We start from the raw sequence: 16,189 nt of genomic DNA on the forward strand, positions 1-16,189 counted from the left end.
AAGCAGCATTGCCTGCAGCTCAACCTTTTGCAGCTGCAGCAGCTGCACAGTGACTAAGCAGCACAGCTTGTGAGCAGATGATAAGGGGGCCAGGTTGACCATATTTCCATGCAGATGCCTCTGCATCCATTAGACAAGGACTAACCTTCCCTTCCCAGTGGATACTCAGGATCTGTGGGGTTGGGAATCTGCACTCACACAGCCCACCCCCCTGGAGGGAACAGTTACTTGGAAACCTGGCAGAGTTCCCTGACCCCTTCGCCCCTCCTTTCTGGTTGCTCCGTGAGAAGAGCTGGTGTAGCCCAGACAGATGTAAAGAAAATGCTTTTGGTGAACAACCCCATTGCAGTGCCAGAGGAGCTTAGCTCGCAGTCTCTGCTCCTGGCAGCGGTATGTGTGTAACTCCCAGCGAGTCGTGTTGCGGTCGTACCTGAACAGTCAACACTTACACGCATTTGGTGGCAAACTTTAAAATCATTCAAAAATTATGGAGAAAATAATGGCAAGTTTGGGCAATTATGTCAGAAATTAAAGTAACTAGACTCTGATCCCATCTCCCCCTGACATTTCTGCTCTTCTGTGGTTCTTGCTATTCACAATCCAATCTCCTTGTATTAGTCTATCTACTCAGCAAACAAGCTGCTGATTGTAACTTCAGCTTCATTAAGTGCCTTTGCAATTGATCTCATGCACTACGCATTGATGAAGAACCCAGGTGTTTTCTTTGCAGCGACAGCCACAGGTCTGCCGTAATGGTCAAAGAATCGGACTCTCTGAATCCAGATGTGCTGGAAAATATACAGAAAATATTGGCAAGGAACCTATACAAAATAAGGAGAACAGTAAGGTTTTTCCACTCAAGCTACAGTACAGTAGTTACATGAATTGTAAAATATTATTAGTCTGATTCTCAGCAGCATGCACAGATATTGGGATTATTTAGATGTGCTACTAAAGGTCTCCCTCGATGGAGAGCAAATAGTTGGCTAAGTAAAGTGAAGACTAACACTCAACTTGCTGGCATTCCTCTGTTTGTCTGTCTGTAACGTGGTAACTTTAGCTCTGTCCATCCTCCCCATACAATTTTAAAATGTTGACACCTTGAAAGAGAGAGAGAGAATGGTTGGGGGGAAGAGGGATTGTGTGTGCATGCAGAGCCCCTGGCAGGGGGTAGGAGACTGTGGTATGGGGGAAGGAGGGCATGGGGGACACATAGCCCTTGGCATATGGCAAAGGGGGCAATGGAGGAGCACACAGAGCTCCTGGCATAGGGAGAGGGGAAAATAGGGGGCCACACAGAACCCCTGGTTGGGGAGGGGGCAATGGAGGGAGAAGGTGGCGAGTTGGGGAGTCCCTGAAAGAGAAGAGGATGGGAGGGTGATACACATTGTTGGGGGAGAGGGAATTGCAGTGATGCAGGGAGCCCCTGGTGTGTGCAAAGAGCTTGGCCAATAGCAGCAGCAGATGTGTGACCCTATAGTAATAATTAAAGGAAAGATGTTTTAAAGCCATTCAACAGTTTTGCCATGAAACATTTACCATTGGGAGCATAGGAAATCCTGCTGTTTGCAGAACAATTGCACTATACTATACTATACTATACTATACTATACTATACTATACTAAGCACTGTTTATATGGTGGTATGTGGAGCCTTATCTCTTAAATGCAACTAAAGCCTTTGCTTTCTTGGCTTAGGCATGAAATGCCAAATCATTAGGAATGTGGCTAATATGGGCATCTTGGCACAGAGCTACCACCTTTTGTCTTGCTGCTGTGCTGAAAGAGGCAACAAGATAAGACTTTTGGGGAAACTCTTTAAAAAGTGGGCGCAAAAGAATCAAGGTCTGGTTATTGCTATCAGTCTGAAGCTGGAGTATGTCCAGTGTAGCCAATGGAGATACTCCAGGTCTACACCAGGGGAAGTGAGAGCAGAATTTGCCCATAAAAGTTGACACCCGGGAAATTTATTTTTGTGATGCTACATATGGGGCTGATCCAAAGCCCATTAAATGGAAAAACTCCCATTGACTTCAGTGGGAGCTGGATCTGTATGATTTATGATTTATGTGAGCAGGTGCCAGCATATAACAGGCATACGCTTCCTGGAGAGAGTGGGACAGAAGAGGAGGCAAAGGAGATCCTGATTCTCAGACACAGGAGCCTTCGAATCCATATGAACAGAAGTGACTCTGATCACTCTAGAAAGGAGGTATGGAGGGCTGGGAAATCTTTTAATTGTAAAGAAGCATGATGCATGATTCCTTTTCACACTCTTGTCTATTCAGTGGTGAGGAGTCTCATACTAACACATGTTATCACCAAACTCCAGAAAGTTGTTATTTTAAAGAAAAGAGATTCTGGTACCTTTTAATAAAAGTGTCTATTAACCTTCATCTGAATATTAGTGAGTACGAAACTGTTAGTGTTACCTGAAAAATTCCGATCCCTGGCAAATAAATGAGCAGTAGTCCTTCATACCGCACAGTTCAGCTCACAGTTATCAGATATTCTATCAGTGTTAGGGCAGTTATTTACTTAGCAGTTTTAATGAATTGACACTTGGTTTTTCTGTTATAAGGGCCTGTTTTTCATGTGGGGAGGAGTTCTGGTAGGGTTTCATAACAGGCGGAAACTTGGGGACACAAGTTGTCATCAAACCAGATGTATTGTAAATATATTTTTTTTACAACTTTTTCAGAAAGACAGAGCCATTTTTGTAAGGCTTTTATATCACAATGTTGACATTATTTTTTAAACTAGTTACAGTTTTGAGACGCCTTCAAGAAATAAAAACAAATCAAAAGGACTATAGTATACCTAATTCCTAAGAGGCCCACTTTAGAGCCAGATTTACTATTGGCATAACTTAATGACCCATCATATTCTGAATTAAAAAAGAAACTGACAAACTATTTCACTTTGACTATTAGTTACTGTGCATGATTCAAATACCTGTGACTACTTGATGGCATCCATTACTTATATTGACTTCAAGCAAGCGAGCAAGATCAAGCCCAAAATATTTAGCTTCCAAATCCCCAATTCAGTGGTCCATATCTACTGAAAAAAGCACTTTAGCATGTGCTCAGTGGGATTTAAGCACATGCTTAAATGCTTTGCAGAATTGCTGTCAAATGTCCAAGGGCAAACTGTGGCTCCTAATGTGTATGAACAGAGGAGAAAAGTATGGTATTTAAATGATTAATGTTTATTTAGCTAGTGATTTCCCTTACAACATAGGAAGCCCTAAACCACCATGAGCTTTATTCCCCTCAGATTTCTTTGTTGAAAATCCAGTCACTGAAGAGCTAATCAAGATATCAAGTAATCTAACAAATGCCTCTACTTCCAGTCCTTCATTCACAGAAAGGTGTTTCAGCTGTAGAAGCAAACAACTGAAAAGATTTAATTTGATCATTTACATGCTGATTGATACTTATAATTCAAAATAGACGACAACATGGCATGTTCTTGTAGAACATTTGATATAATTAAATTTAAAAAGAGCTACGTTAAACTAATGCTAATGTTGTGAGCAAGATTACATATTTTAAGTAAGGACATTCAGGGATTAACCCTTTCACACCATCATAGACATCCTTTGTTGTGCCTGTTAGATAGTGCAGTGCACATGATATTAAACTTGGGAAGATTCTTTCCCTAAATAATTCTATTGGGCCTTTAAGGTGACTGAACTCTGTTATGTCCTTTAGTAAAGGGAGCAAAAGCCAGAACATTTGTGTTGTATCTGGTGAGTAAGTGATGGGTAGAGTCAGCAAAATGACTTGTACTGTATTCATGCTCACTTTGCAAACTTGTGAAGGAAGTAGGTACGCCATGATACAGTCAAGGCACTGATCCTGCAATGGGATTTGTGCAGATAGAGTTCATTACTGGACAGAGGACATAGTTAGCACACTTCAGTGTAGCCTGTAGCACTGCAACACGTATCTTTACATTATGTTAATTGTAATATGAAACTGTCTGAAAGTTAACTGGTATTTAACAAAGTTAAAGTTAACAAAATGTTAATTTTATGCTTGAAGTGACTGTCATGTCACCATGTTTTGGTGCTACAAATATAAATACTTAGGCCCTGATCCTAGAAACACACATGTGAGTAACTTTACACACTAGAGAAATCCTTTGCAGTCAGTGGGACTACTCATCTAGGTGTTTGCACAATCAGGACCTTTTCTTGGTAATTTTCTGATGTCATTTTTACAGCAAACAGAAATGAAAGAAATGTGATTAATGTCTGAAAATTCTAGGAAGATGTCTCGTATGTGTTCTAAAAGAGTCTCAGTGTAGTAACTCAGAAGGATATGGAGTGACAAATTATAGCATTTGATTGCATACAAATGCATATTTTTTGTTGGATTAAATTAAAAATGCATTGATAAAAATAGATTTAAAAAGCCAAATATTTTCATATTATGTCATTTAGGCTTTTTTACCCTAGTTGATACACACAGTCCATATTCCTGAAGAAAGGATTCATTATTGAAAACCCTGTAGAACTCTAACTAGGAACTTTTGAGCACTAAAGTGTAATTAAGGGTCACATACTCTGCTTTATGTGGATTCCAGGGAAGAATTTGACCCTCAGGATTTTATTTGAGACAGATATAGACCATTATACCAGAGAAAAGTATGTGCTCTTGTTCCATGCAGTATTCTATTCTGCATTTTACCACAAGATGGAACTATTACAATTATACTCACCGACCAAACCTGAAATAAAAGAAACCTGAAACAAACTTGCTTTGTATATACCCTCTGACTGATAGCAAGAATCTGAAGAATTAAGAGGGAAGTAGGAGCAAGGTACAAGGGATCACGCTAACACATCCAGTGCTGGTGGAATTTGCATGTCGTCTTACATTTACAGTCTAGTAGAAAAATGTTGCCTGATGTAGCAGAGGAATCCAACTAGGGAAAATTTACTTTGAATCATATCTCAACTCTTTTAACAACTTAGGGGCCTGATTCTTCAACCACTTAGCACCTTTTTTCAGGAAAAAATAAAAGGCAGATGCATTTAAAAGTTATTACTCATTAGAGCTGGATAAAAAACAGGTGAATGATTTAATGAAAATTTTCAAAGGTGTCTATTTCACAGGGTTCGAAATTGACCCATTTTCTGTTTTTTTTTCTGATTTAAAAATATATATATTTTTATGACAATAGTATTTAAAATCATTTTCAAAAATTTTCATTTACCAAAAGCCCAGTTTTCAATAACAAAATGTGGATTTCAGTAAACAAAAATGTCTGTATAGATTTCATTAAAAAATTTTGGAAACATTTTGGTTAAAATATCATGGAAATTTTCATGTAAAATGTCAGTAATGTTGACATGTTTTTTGTAAAGGCCATTTTTCCCCTTGCAAAACACTTTTCATGCAAAAAGTTTTTACCAGCTTTGTTTTTTTAATTCGAGTAGTTCTACAGTAACAGCTAATGAGCCAGGCCCCATTGTGCTGGTCACTCTACTTATACTATACACATATATATAAGAGTCCCTGCCCTGGAGAGCTTACAGTCTAAATAGGCCAGTCAGATGAAGAAAGGAAATGTAACTATCCCATTTTCACAGGTGAGGAACGGAGGCACAGAGAGATTAACTGATTTACCCGAGGTTACATAGGCCATCTGTGGCAGAGCTAAGAATTTAACCCAGATTTCTTGAGGGCTAGTTCAGAGGCTTAACCCCAAGACCATCCTTCTTCTCAAAAAAGTTCAATTTCAGGTCTTAGTTTCCCCCTCTCTCAGGGGACAGAATCATTGAAGAGGGCTGACCATTCAGGGATAAGGTTTCCTATTACCGTTTGCTGTAGATATTTATCACAATGCACGCTCTATATTACTGTGCATGTTTTGGGTTTCTTTGTACTACACGTCTGGGATATGATCCAACCCAAAATCTCATAGGTGTTGTGGTTTCAGAGCCTTAGTACAACACCTAATTATTATTCAGCACCCAGAAAACACTTGCACCTGTAGCCCTGGAAATTTGCACTCGCTCTTCCCTCTGTTCTTTTGCCAACACACATCTAGTCCCCTCTCCCCTTTAAATGGCTTATTTGGAGCTGCCTGTAAGGCATGGCCATAAATTACATATTGCCTTTAGTAATTGTGTCAGAGGGACTGCATGGAGCATGCTCTGAGAGTCCTTGGATGCTCTTGGGGATGGCTTTCCAGGGAGCTAGGCCACTGCTGTTCAACCCTGGAAGGCATTGTTACTAAAATAGTCAACAAAACTGCAAACAATGGATTGAGGGCATCAGGTCCCCTGGTTAAAGGGAAAAAAGAAGGGAAACAAAACAGAAAACTGGTCTGGGAGGTGGCCAGAAGTGATTTGGCAGCATGGGTTTCTGGACCTACAAGCCAAATCATGGCTGCATAAAGGACGTATTTCCTGTTAAAACAATACCAAAGAATTCTAGCTACATTGTGCTAATAGAAATTCCTGAGGAGTGCAGATTAGTGCTGAAGCAAAAGGGGAGAGCACTCATTAGCATGAGCTCGCTACCTAGCAAGCTTTCCACTGGCTACTTGGCATAAAGCCAGGGAATAAATGTATGTGGCCTTGCCAAGTTTCTGTTCAGTCACTTGGCTGGGTCCTCATCGCTCCAGATCTGCTGCTTTCAGATCGTATCTGCTAAATCGCTCCCTGAGAGTTCAGACCACTTTCATCAACATGAAACAAATAAGTGTCGGTAAACATTTCCTCCCAGAAATCTATGCTGGGTATTTAATCTATTTTTAGAAGCATTTCTTTTTGTTTTTCTTGTATTCTCTTGGCAAAATTAAAACAAATGGAAACAGAGTGCATGGGGATCGTGAATGGCTTGTGTATGAAATATGAGTGTCATTTATAGACTTACAGGCTATCTCCCATAAAAGTCCTAACCTACTTTCTTTCATAATCACAGAAGGATGACTCCTATTCTGCACATCATGGATCTGACACAAAGCCTAAACTGCACCGGTCCTTAACTGGTAAGTGGGAAATCATATGAGTGACCATGCTGATGTTTTCCCCTATGGTATATTCAAGAAGAATAAATTGTGTTACATCAACGATTCGTTAGTTGGGTTGTTGGGAGCATTCGGGGCAACATTTTCATTTTTGCACACTCTCTTTTCCCTGAGGAACTGATTGCACTTAATAAAGTGGGTGGGCAGCTATTTTACACAAACATAGTCAGTTATTAATGCATTGAAATGAGGCTGTGAGTCAATGGCCTACCCAAGTTGTATGTGCCAATCTGGGTTTTTCACAGGTAAATTAGGAACATGCCCACTTTTTTGGTCACAGTCTGAAGCATACACAAACAGAAATGAGGGCTGTATATATAGTAAATATAGTAAATATGTATAGTAAAATAGTCCTACTGTGTAGAGATTGGAAAATAAAATATGCAGCCTTAGAATGTGCACTACCAGCTAAAATACACTGACACCAGATATCTAGCTTTCCACTGTCTCTGAATTATAGGAGAGGGGTTTGAGGATAAAGATGGGGCAACACTGCTTCTGATGTCCACAGCTAGGGCGGATATGAAAGGGTGGGACATCACGTATTCACTCACAGCTAAGTGTTCAGGTAGTACCTACTGCTGTTTGTATTGTCCCCTCCATTGTGGGGCAAAAGTCTACAGGCAAGGAGTGAGAATGTGACCTGGCCCGAGTGAAGAACAGTAGGTGAACAAAAGCCTCTTCTGCGAATCTGTAGGAGAATAACATGAAGACTTGGATTTGGAAAGTTATTGGGAACCCAAGTTTTGAATGTGGGCATCAAAATGAGACTCCCAGTCCTTGTGCGGGGATTCTCAGATCAGTACCTAGGCACTTAAATGTCAATGAATGAACATGCTAAGTAAGACAGAAGATGTGTCCTTCTGTGACATTTAACCAGTGATATGAGGGATGCTGAAGTCACCCATTATTATCATTTTATTCAATTTTCTTGCCTTTTTATCTTCCTCAGCATTGTGTACTCAATGTCCTTTTCATAACCAGAGGATGGTAGGATATCACCTCGCTAGTATGCTTGTATTCTGTTACGCAGCTTTCCCCCTCATTCATTACTGATGGGTCAATACCTTCATCTATGGATGTCGGAGACAGTCCAGGGCTATCGTTGGAGGCTCCAGGATTAAGCTCTGCCCTCAAGCCCAGGCCACCAGGTTTTCTGCCTCTGGTGGTAGAACCAATTGCTGGCTCAGTTTCTCCCAAACATTTTGTTTTAAAACCTCTATTTGTAATTGTTTTTGTGCAGTTATGACTTATAATCTTCTTCCTCCTCCTCTTCCTCCCCTCATGGATCAGGTAAAGAGCAGCATGGTGGCTTCTTGGATTTACTGCTGCAGCACCTTCCTGTCTGAATTCTCTGCCCCAACTCAGGCATGGAAGAGTTGTCCTGCAAACAGCTGGCTTAAGTCTACATGGTTTCCCAATGATGCCTCCTTTCAGAGCCTCATAAGATCCAGATGAGGATGTCTGATTTAACCAAATATTAAACTGAAATGTTTATATAAAAACAAAGAAATTCTATAAATGTGGGGAGCCTAAGGTTGGTGCAGCCATGGTCCCCTCTCCCCCAATGAAAGACACAGTCAGACCTTCAGAAGGCGATTTCCTTTCAAAATACCCCATAGACCAGTGGTGGGCAACCTGCGGGCCTCATGCAGCCCATCAGGATAATCTGATTGCAGGCCACGAAACATTTTGCTGATGTTGATGGTCCACAGGCACTGCCCCCTGCAGCTCCCAGTGGCCACAGTTCTGTGTTCCCGGCCAATGGGAGCTGCAGGAAGCGGCGGTCAGCATGTCCCTGCCATACACCATAAGAATGATGACACACTGCACAGCAATTTCAAAGCCTCAGCTCTAGAAGCTATTCAGGACAAAGTTTTTCATATATATATATATATATAGTAAGGAAAGCCTCCTTCATGGTAAACAAACTGCTCCTCATCTCGGGGTATGATCCTTACTTGGAGTGAGATGTCTCAGGTGCTGCCTTGGTCAAACCAATGACGTGATTTGTGATGAGCAATGGATTCTAAGCTGGTGGCTACAAGGAAGCCATGTTACACGCATGAATAGCCATTGATCATTCTAAACAGGTATCTTGTGCCTCCAAACTTACAGGTGTGGAGCTATAGGAGGAAACATTAGAGAGTTTAGTAGCTGAGATTGCAGAGAGGCCTCAACCCTCATTATCAAAGCTAGCATAGCAATCCATTGGTAGCTGCCAACACCCTGGGTATTCAAGAAGGTACTATCACCTGGTAGAGAGGAAAAATCTGGAGCAGAAGCTTCCAAGGAAACCTAGATGAAATTTCCTCCAATCCTCAGCATTTCAAAGACAAATGGAATATTTGTGTAAGAGAGCTCACAATTCTTGTACAAGACTCTTCCTTCTGATCTGACCTCTGCAATATCAGTGGCTGCTAGCAGTCACAGCAAGGCACAGGTCACACGCTACACACCTACACCATGCAAAGACAACATGTGGATAAGTACCCTGCCCAGAGAAACAAACCTATTCATAACTGGACAGTTGCTGGAAAGGATTCATAGCCACCAGTTCGTCAAAATCAAGAAAAACTTTTGATATCAATGCAGAGAATAGCTCACCCAGAGGTCAAAACAGACATGGTTCTGGCCATAATTTGACCATAATGGTAAAGATTTGCAGAGATCCATCATTGCATAAGTAATTTCCTGAGGGGTCATCAGTAGCCAATTATCTCCAATGGCTAGGATTGCTGGTGCATCTCAAGGAGGTTTCTCAAAATACACCTGCAGAAATTCCTTCTGAGGACACAGAAATATGCACTTGATGCAATCAAAATTTAGGTGCCATTCTCAGGTTGCCTCTGAATTCCACTTTATGGTCAGGTAAGTACAAACAACATGCTGAAAGTGAGCCCAATGTTCACTCTAGATCTTTGTGTATTCACTTTGGAAACTAGCATACTTGGAAGACAAATGTTCAAAATCTCATGGTACACATCATTTTAATTGATTTTGATACCTCTACCAGAGTGTGTCTTAAAGGGAAAAATAAGCAAACTCCACAAACATGGCCATATGGGATTGGAGAAGTGGTCCTTCAAGTTCGATATCTTTTCGATGACAGTAACCAGTGCCAGCTGCATCAGTAGAATGTGCAAGAACTATGAAGTAGGCAATTAAAATACTTGCAGAGGAAGTCTCCTCCTACCTCCCAGTAGCGGTTGTCTTATGATTCAGGCATGAATGTTTATATCCCTTCTAAAACCAGGGAGTAACCAGAGGTCAAAGCTTCTCCATGGCAATAGAAATAATGTCCTGGGTAGAGAAGAATCTCCTGCCTTTCAGGACAGTTCTCATAAAGGATACAGAAAAATGGAAAGGGGAGAGTTTAAGTTCTCCTTCTTGTCCTCCACTAGCCTAGAAGGCATTTTGTACCTTCAGAAAATACAAGACTTCCTGAAGCAGGAACTCCTTCACTCAAACTGTGAACACCTACACTTAACAACCTGGACATCGGAAGAGAAGTGTAGTTCAGCATGGATTCTCCATTAACCTCTGATATAGTGAGGTACCCAAACAAAACTCAATCAGGATATTTCATTCATTGATCTGATCAAATTTACATTTCTGGTGTGAGGGGAAACAGAAAGCTCTTTGGGGGCACGGATTGCATTTTGTTTATGCAATACCCAGCCCAATGGGGCCCTGACCTCTAGGTGCTATTGTAATACAAATGTAGTAATAATCCCAAAGTTCTGGTGATCTCGTTCACATTAGAGTTTCTCCAGGAGGCTTGGTTGGAGTCCTACATCTATGCACCTTATAAATGTGAGTACTAGCCACAGTGATATTTTGAAGACAGGCACATTGGATTCTCTATGTGAGTATCAAATGCCAGGTTTAATCAGAGTGACAGATTAGACAAGCCTGTGCCTGGCCTTTCTCATCGCCATTACCTCCAAAAGGCAAGTTTTGGAATTAGTTCCTGTGTCATTACAAGAAGCACTCTGTCTTTGTCATGAGGAAAAAGTTATTCTTATAGCTTCAAAAACTTTTCTGTTGTTCAAGGTAAGCTCTCCTATAATATGGTTCTAACCCTTGGAAGGTTGTGCCATAAATGGGAATTCCTAGAGCTCTGAAGATATATCATATCATACATACCCCAGTTGTACTCTGTTCATTTCATTCAATCCAAAATGCCAGAGCCTTAGAGCCTCAAAGTTGCTGCAGGCACGATGTAAAAATCCTACACCAGTTGGCATGTTAGGCACCTGGGAAATTATTCACAGCAGTCCGTAGAGTCACTGCGGGGAACGTGTATGAGCCTCATCTAAGGAAGATTTGCAAAGTAAGTTTTTGTTTCTCTGCAGGGGCATCCTTTGCTAAGAAGGTGCTACTGGGTTGGTTCCCACATAATTCCTTAGTTTATAAAACTCTTGCTTTATATGGGGGAAAACTTTTATTCCTGCCTATTATTTTGCTATAATAATTTATCTCTGCTTATCCTTTCCCCGCCACCCCACTGTGACTCAGTGCTCGCTACTCCCCATTAGTGATGAATGAGGAGAGAAGCTGTGCAACAGAATGAGAAATTTCTTATCTGATAATTTTCTTTGTTAGCAGCTTCTCTCCAAATTCAACCCACACTGGTAGCCTATACAGACCAGTACAGACATTGACATTTTTCTCTAAAGGGAGACTTAAACTTATATTGTCTTAAGGTTAGTTTCATACCTTATATCGATTTGTCTTAGTGCTAATAATTGGTTAATGCAGTGTTCCTACAGCTGTGGAAAGACTCTTCTAGTGGCCAGAGCTTAGTCCTGGACTCTCCAGCAACATTAGATCACCTCCAAATTCCATGGGGGGGGGGCATTAACCCATTAGTAATGAACTCAGAGACACTGCTAACAGAAAGAAAGAAAATATTCAGGTAAGAAACCTGTCATTCTTATGAACTCGGACTTGTCTGCATGTAGATTCACTTGCAGCATGTTGTCTGTGTGGTCCTCTCCACCAGGAATACTATGAAATTGGGTTCTATGAAATATTTTAAAAACAGTCCTATTCCCCTACCTCTGTGACTTATTGTGTCACCTCTATGACCTAATCTGCCATCTGTACAATGTTAATAATGCATTTATAATGAGTACAGGAAATGCCCAGTCTCAAAGATAGCCTTATCAGTGTCACCCAAGTTAATTGATCCGTTACCCTGAAAAAAACCCTCAATATGATACCTAAATTACAGCTCCATTGGGAACACTTTTACTAACACAAAAACTGGAGGTAACATTTCCTGGCAATGGCACAGCTAACTGTGTCATTACTGCAGCGTTCTCCCTTCACAAGAATTTTAAAAAAAATCCTTATTAGTTATAGTCTTGAATCAGGAAACCATCCCTATTCAGCAAAGCACTCATACTTGTGTTTGATTTTAATCACATGCTTAAGTCCTATTGAAATTGGGACTTAAATATATGCTTAAAGTTAAGCAGCTACTTAAGTGCTTTCGTGTATTGTTGTTTAATTTTGCTAAGTGCCAACAATGTGCTCTTTACAAGTTACCAATACCAAGACAGTCCGTGTCCTGATGGGCTAGTTTAGAATGCAAACATAGAAAGACCAGAGGCACCTGGCTTTGTGTGTTCTCACAATCACACCTGTAGCCCTCAGGGAGCTGAAACCTTATTTTTCTCACTTTTTGAATGTTTTAATGTTAATGAAGAATCAAAGAAATCTACATTGCTATATAAAGAAGCTCAGGTTCATTCTATCTGGAGGAAATATAAAATAAATCCTTAAGGATGCAGAGAAGCAGTATCCTTTCATGCTTTGAACCACAATGTAATGTTCAATTCCTAGGCCTACTACAGATACTCTGTGTGAGATATTGAACACTATGAGTTTTCACAGTGCTTAGCACAAAAGTATTTAGCACAAATGTTTCTGTATAATTCTGTGGAAAATTTTGTGTTTATTGACCGCTTCTTCCAGCGCAATGAGTGTGTGCTGTGGGGAGGGGATGGGTCTAGTTTTAGTATACAGAGTATTTCTTGTACAAAATATCTACTGTAAGAATATAAGCAAAATAAGGATATTTCCTTATACTCTTTGCTTCTTTCCTTATCCTACTGTTTTTCTCCCCCTTAATTTAAAATTTTGAAGCAACTTAGTTTACTAAAACAAGCTGATGGTATGGTAGTCATCCACCTTGTAACCAGATGTATTAGCACTGTGTTCTGGAATGTTGTAAGAGGGGCTGAAAGGAATGCAGTCAGTTGTGTGACATTTGTGAGTCCATAATATATTCATCAAAATGTGCACTCATTATATCCTGTAGGCATTTTAACTTGTAGTTTATTTTAGTTATCCAAGCAGCATTGTTGTTCCCCAGAAAAAAACGTGGCTGTGGTCTAGTGATCAGAGCAGAGAGGTAGGAGCTAGAATTCCTAGGTTCTGTTCCCATCTCTGTCATTGAGTCAAGTATATGCACAGTAGATCTAGGTCAGGTTCTCAGGACAAATTTTTTGATGGCCCCAGAATGCAGCCATCAACTCTTGCTGGTGGCCACTTTCACACTTTTTCCTAAAATACTTAATTAGCTTTAGGAAAAAAGAAATAAATATGCACATGCACATATACACATTCAAATCATTGTAATTTATTTATTGCTAGCTAGTAAGTCTGCTGTGAAAAGTGTTATTAACAAACATACAAGTATCACTTTTCACAGCAGACTTACTCAGCCCTGGCAAGCCTACAGACAAATTAAGCCCTGGATGGGGATTAAGGGGAGGCAGTGGGGAACTGGAGCCTGAAGTCTCATGGTCAGAGCCCGAAGCCCTCCGGTCGGGGGATGGAGCCTGGGGATAGAGCCTGAAGTTATGCAGCTGGAGCCTGTCACGCCGCCACCCGAGGGCTGAAGCCCAAAGTCTGAGCTCCCCTGCCCCTGGGATGTTGGAGAACTCACTGGCTGCCTGCTTCTCTGGTGCTGTACCCCAGGTGTCTCCAGAAGGGGGCAGGGTCCGACCCCTGCTGGTGGACCCAGCAACCAACACCAAGGTGGTGCATCCAGGAGCAGCAGAGAGGGGCCACTACTTTGACCCTCCCTCCTCCCATCACAGCCCGGGAGACTGTGGCTGCAAGAAAAGCCGCATGCAGCCACGGTGACTGTATTTGAGAAATGCTGTCATGCAATTGCTGACAGACCTGGAAGAGAATGTAATCCATCCAGTCCATTAGATGTGCATCTAAGTGCCCATATTAACATGGCTTGTTTTGGAGGTACCCAAAATAAAGTGTTCTTCTGCCATAAGATTTGTAGAGAACATCTGTTTCTTTAAAACATTATTAAAAATTGCTCATTGGCATGAATGACGGGTCTTACAACACTCTGACTAAGTATTCAGTGGTTACCAGTGGGGACTGACAAAAGAATTACAGTATTTGATTCCGGTTAAATAACATATTTCAAAATTCAAAGCAGCTTTAAGGTTGTATTTTTCCTTCTATCAAAACAGTGCTGCTTGCCTGCTAATTGTTTTTGTAACTAAAAGATAATCATTGTAACTGGATAGTTCAGCCCAGCATACAGGTAATAATTTAAACTAGCTTTAAATATTTCCTCATTACCATTGACTGACAAATGGAAAAAATTCTCAGCAGAGTCTGTGTTTTCCTCCTCTCACAGTAGGGGATGCAGAAAAAGTACCAGGTACGAAGTGCAACCGATCAAAGTCTATGACCTTCAGCTCACCTCTACAGCCTGGCAGCACTGAATTGGTTAATGAAGAAGAAACAGGAAAAGGGTCACATGCAGAAATGTAAGAGTACATGCTTCTGGCCTGGGTCTGACTCTGTTCCCTGGCAGTGTAGAAGAAAATCTGTTCACCTTAGTTTAGAAAGGAGTCAGCAATGTGATGCTGTTGTAAATAAGACTATGTGTATAGTGGGCTGTAATAATCAGTATATTACATATAGAGGAAGCAACCTGCTCTGTGTTAGTTGGATCTCTGTTAGAACACTGATTTCATTGCTGGACACCACATTTTTAAAGGGACATAAAGAAACTGCAGAGAATTCAGAGGAGAGCAGCAGCAACGAACGATAAAAGTCAGAGGGAAGCTTAAGAGAAATTAGCATGTTTAGTCTGAAAAAGGCAGAGGGAAAAATGCTGTAACTGCAAGTACAAAAATGGATATTTAAAAAAAGAATAGGGATCAATTATTCTCTGGAGTCAGTGGGGACACAATGAGCAGCAGGGAAGATTTAGATTAAATGTTAAAAAAAACTTTATAACTATAGGGAGAGTTTCATTAGGCAGTGGAACAAGCTGGCAAGGGAGGCAGTGGAATCGCTATTAGTGGTGAGATGTGGGATTGCACTTCTCACTCATCGGTAATGAGTGGTTCAGGAATAAGGAAATCAGTCCTGGAACATTTGAACACTAGCTGTGTCCTGAAGGTCAGGTGCTATGTCTTACTGGACTGGCATGTTTCACAAACACAAAACTGTTAAGGGGAATCTAACACAACAGGGTTGAAATTGAACAAAGTTATTCTTACTGTTTTTCTAATGTATTTGGGGCAGGGAGGGAGGGGACTTTACTGTATCAAATGTAATATTTCCTGCAAAAAACCCTGGTTATATTTACTTCTGATATTTTTTAATACAAAATTTGTTGCAGAGAAATATACACAAAGGACAGATAGAGAGCGAAAGAAGTTTGCTGGACTGAGGTTCTCTTGCCCACAGCCACTGCACGTCTGCTGAGAACAACCTCAAAAACCTGCTCAAGGAGAAATGAGAACTAATCCAAGTGTTTGTCCATGCCATGAAGCAAACCCGGAGTATTCCCCTGAGAGAAGTCTTCCTCCTCTTCCTTTTTGGTCATGGTAACTGCATGGTAACAGTCTCGGGGTTTCCAGCAATGATTCATAGCACCTGGGAACAGGGCCAGCTGTAGGCCGATTCAGCCGATTCGGCTGAATTGGGCCCCGCGCTAAGAGGGCCCCGCGCCGCAGCTCTCCACCCCGCCCTCAGCTCACTTCCCCCTCCTCCCCTCCCCTGAATGCTCCGCCCCTTCTCCTCCCCCTCCCCTGCTTCCCGCGAATCAGAGGTTCGCGGGAAGTCTGAAAAGAAGCAGGGGCGG

The 16,189-nt window shown here is 41.2% G+C and overlaps 1 protein-coding gene across 1 annotated transcript in view; it reads left to right on the plus strand.

Moving 5' to 3' along the window:
* The window catches only part of LOC112115800 (sodium/hydrogen exchanger 2-like), a gene marked incomplete at its 5' end in the record, with an annotated part of 47,315 nt that extends 37,131 nt beyond the window's left edge, over positions 1-10,184 (plus strand). The window contains 5 exons of the mRNA XM_026653088.1: positions 731-842; positions 2,078-2,212; positions 6,942-7,008; positions 8,291-8,340; positions 9,993-10,184. Coding sequence (XP_026508873.1) covers positions 731-842; positions 2,078-2,212; positions 6,942-7,008; positions 8,291-8,340; positions 9,993-10,184 — 556 coding nt within the window. The remainder of the gene's footprint in view (positions 1-730; positions 843-2,077; positions 2,213-6,941; positions 7,009-8,290; positions 8,341-9,992) is intronic.
* Positions 10,185-16,189: the final 6,005 nt, after the last annotated feature.

Source organism: Terrapene carolina, unplaced genomic scaffold (genome assembly GCF_002925995.2).
Source record: "Terrapene carolina triunguis isolate 2854851 unplaced genomic scaffold, T_m_triunguis-2.0 Scaffold131, whole genome shotgun sequence".
Lineage (NCBI taxonomy): Eukaryota > Metazoa > Chordata > Testudines > Emydidae > Terrapene > Terrapene triunguis.